General features: G+C 47.6%; 1 protein-coding gene across 1 annotated transcript; it reads left to right on the forward strand.

Moving 5' to 3' along the window:
* Positions 1-1,614: 1,614 nt before the first annotated feature.
* PENARI_c206G02165 (uncharacterized protein) lies at positions 1,615-1,940 on the forward strand (the record flags this gene model as incomplete). Its single annotated transcript, XM_022638144.1, has 2 exons — positions 1,615-1,749; positions 1,824-1,940. The coding sequence occupies 2 exons, from the start codon at positions 1,615-1,617 to the stop codon at positions 1,938-1,940; spliced, it is 252 nt and encodes an 83-aa protein (XP_022482000.1).
* Positions 1,941-3,568: the final 1,628 nt, after the last annotated feature.

The raw sequence follows: 3,568 nt of genomic DNA on the forward strand, positions 1-3,568 counted from the left end.
CTTTGGGTTCTTTTGCCTTTTTCGGCGAAGGTTGACGCAATGGCCCAGCTGGTGCATCTTCACTATAGTCTTCAAGCTTTACTGACAGCGAAAGGGTCTCAATGGCCCTTTCAGTCTCTTCGACAGCTAGGCTTCCCTCTCCGCACTGATGCTCGGTTGCTTCCTTTGCCTTAGATCGAGTCTTCTTGGATGGAGTGGGCAGAGCACTCAGGGTCCTAGCTTGTGGTTCCTCGATCGAGGTTTCCGTGTCACAATAGTCCGAAATCGAGTAGCTTATTTTGAGCCCGCTGGGTCGCGTTGGCCTGGATGGACTATGATTTATTTCCATGTGTAGGGTCTGTAGGGTCTCCGACTCTTCAATCTCGATTCCATCAGTCCCCAAAAGTCTGCGCCTTGACCTGATGCGAGACTGAGCTGCCACGGGGTGGCGCTTGATGTTTGCAGAAGGGGACAAGGTGGTGGAAGAAAAAATATCCACAACCTCTTAGGATAAGTAGGATATCGTGAAGTTTGGACACGCTCCTTACTGCCTCAATTAACTCCTCTATGGCGCCACTTCGTCGAGATTTTGATTCCTAAACCTTGCTCCGTCTTGGCGTGAGATCTCGTTTTGTTCGATGACCTATCGGGCACTTACGGTTGTTTTTTCCGTGCCCGTTCCCCCCTTTCGACGCTCTTTGGGCATATGTTGCATTCAACAAGCATGCTCCCCAAAGCAAGCCCCAGTAGGAAAGATACCGTGCGTTATATCTTCAGGGTATGTACCTTGCGCAGGTAGCTAGTACTTTTGCATCCGTTCACGAATTTATCCACCTTATCTTCGGCTATTTGTCTCATCAAGAGATATCCTCGTATCCATTTATTTCAGATATGTAAGCGACCTAGCGCTAATGGAGTAGTGCTCGACTAAGACTACAGGGTAGTCCTCTGATAAGTTACTGCCAACTATTACAGGCCTCGTATTTCGCCGTGCAAACCGTTATGGCTTGCAGTAGCGTTTGACTCCAAATGGGGTGTGTTCCCGATGTTACATTATTTTCTTGCTCAGCTCGATTTTAGTGGACTTCATAGTGTAAGCCGCCATTACAGAGGATGTTAAAAGAAGGCTGAGAGCTCCCAGAGGACTGAATCTCTCATTACGACATGCTTTAAGACCCCTTCAGCATGTCCGCTGAAAAATCCAGTCACTTTTCATTTGAGAAAGGCCAAGCTGAAACCACAGCCGAACCCAGAACCAGACCAGTAGGGCCCAACAAGAACTCCAAGATGTTCAGCCGGATCCTCTCCGCCTGTGATACATGCCGACAAATGAAAAGCCGATGTACTAGAGAGAATCCGTGCTTGATGTGTGAAAGGTCTCAGAAAGTCTGCGTCTACAGCCCCAGTAATAGGCTCGGTCGGCCCAAAGGCAGCAAGAACAGGCGGAAGCCGATACAGCAACCCCTGAACATGAACAAAAAGCAAAGGAGCAGGCCACAGGGGGGAGACGACGGGGGTATCATGCAGTGGATCCAACACGAACAGCAACAGCCACAACTTCAACCACAGCTGCTCCAGCCGGAGCTCAACATGATCGTGTTCGAAGCCGACATGAAGTACACGGTTGATCCCACAATGGCTTTTGGTGATGGCAGCACATCCACTGGCGATACTAGCGGTTGCCTTATGCTTGGTATGGGTTCGGGTTTGGTCGACTCGCTGATTGCAAACAATGACACTGGCCAGAACCATAATTCTCGCCTTTCTCAGGTATCATCAACCAATTTACCGCATTCACACATACTCTTGGCAACTGACGCTTTCAATTTGCTTCTTGATTGCAGACGTACCGTTGGCTTCCAAATCACCCACTTTCCCCAAATGACCCGGGGCGTATCTTCCCGCCGAATGGAGTGGTCGGTCTTGATGGCAATACATTCTCATACAACAACTCTGCTTAGTCGGGCCACTCCCACGCATCATCATTTCAGCCTTACAAGCGAGAGATCCTCAAGTCTACCATGTCGAGAGGTCTTGGCGAAATCTCAACAAAGTGGGGAAATTATTACCAGCGTAATACTGTTTGATTCCTCTAGATGTGCTTGGGAATTCTTATTGCATTGGTAGGAGATCATGACGCAGCTGGTTTTCGTGTAATTATTTTGCCTTATCGAGTGGGCTAACATATCATCAACAGGAATATTGTTCAACCCATCGTCGTACTTCAAAATGCTATACTTCATGGACTGATAGGTTTGAAGCTTGGCAGGTTCTCAACGAACGATTCTTAATTATAGAGCATCGTTTTCTCAACAATTGCAAGGGCCAAAGGATAGCCAAGCTTATACACAAGAAGAACGAGGAGTGTCTCAATTTTACAGCCGCTCCTTATCCGCAGCAGCACACTGCCGGCACTTGCCTTCTGGTTGTGTCAGTGCAGATAAAAAATGGGATACAGCATGTGCTTAATTTCTTCCCTCGCGATAATATCTTCGTACCTGCTCTGTAGCAGTTGGGTGGCGAGGTGCATTGTGGCCCACTCCCTGGAAGAAATTGTGTCCTAAGTTGAGATGTGATCAGATACCGCTTGTAGATATTGAATGGTCTCATTTATCATCTTCGTACTGGTTTCTGCAGCTCTTGAAAATCTTTCTCGATGCATCTCTTGAGTCCCCAGTTTTCGCGGGAGGGTTGGGGATTCGGCTGCTCTCTTTTTCCGTTTCAGTGGGGATAGAGACTGCATGATGCTTTGCGGCGATGTATAGTAGCTTGGGCTAGCAACAGAGGTAGCTACGGAGTCAGGCAGGGACCAGTCAACAGACGGTTGCAAAATCTGGCTTGCGTTGCCGCGATCCCCATGAACGAATCGGCCGATGACGTGACGGAACTTTGCACCCGATTCATTGCCTCCATGAAACAGGTTTGTTAGCCGATGGGTTCCCCGACAAAGGGGATCTAGAAGGATGTTACCAGCTTGCCATATATGTCCTTTAGACCTTCTGTGTCTGGGGTAATATGCCTGTTTGATACCCTTGTCAACTTGCAATCCGTACTTATCTCCTTTAGCGAGAGAGTATTGTAATCACCAGGTCTTGTAGGAAAACTCGACGGAATCGACTATAAGGACAATTATGGCCTTCTAAAGGTTGTGGGTTGAAGCGGTACATATACCAACGCGACAACTGTTTCAAGGATATCCGTATCCACATGGAGCCTGAGCCCACCGATTTATTTGAAGGATATCCCAGGAGAAGCATGGCTGCCAGGCCAAATTTGGTCATAAATAGGAAGGTGTGGAAGCTAGATGCATTTCTGACGCCTTGGGAGTTGTTATTTCGTCATTTTCGGTCGCGCCAAAAGCTACAATAAAATATTTGACTAACCGAGAGTTTGTTATGTGGTTCCAAGGGCTCTAGAGGTTTTAGGTTTATCCCTGATGATTTCCTAGTATTGTGCTGATATGATCATACCTGTTAAGTGTTTTCGTTCCAGCACCATAGGCGATGTACGAGTGGTGAATGGTGTCACAGGTTGATATCAAACTTTATGATGGTACACCATTGAACAACAACAGCATGTGAATCCTCCC

Source organism: Penicillium arizonense (genome assembly GCF_001773325.1).
Source record: "Penicillium arizonense strain CBS 141311 chromosome Unknown PENARI_contig206, whole genome shotgun sequence".
NCBI classification, from domain to species: domain Eukaryota; kingdom Fungi; phylum Ascomycota; class Eurotiomycetes; order Eurotiales; family Aspergillaceae; genus Penicillium; species Penicillium arizonense.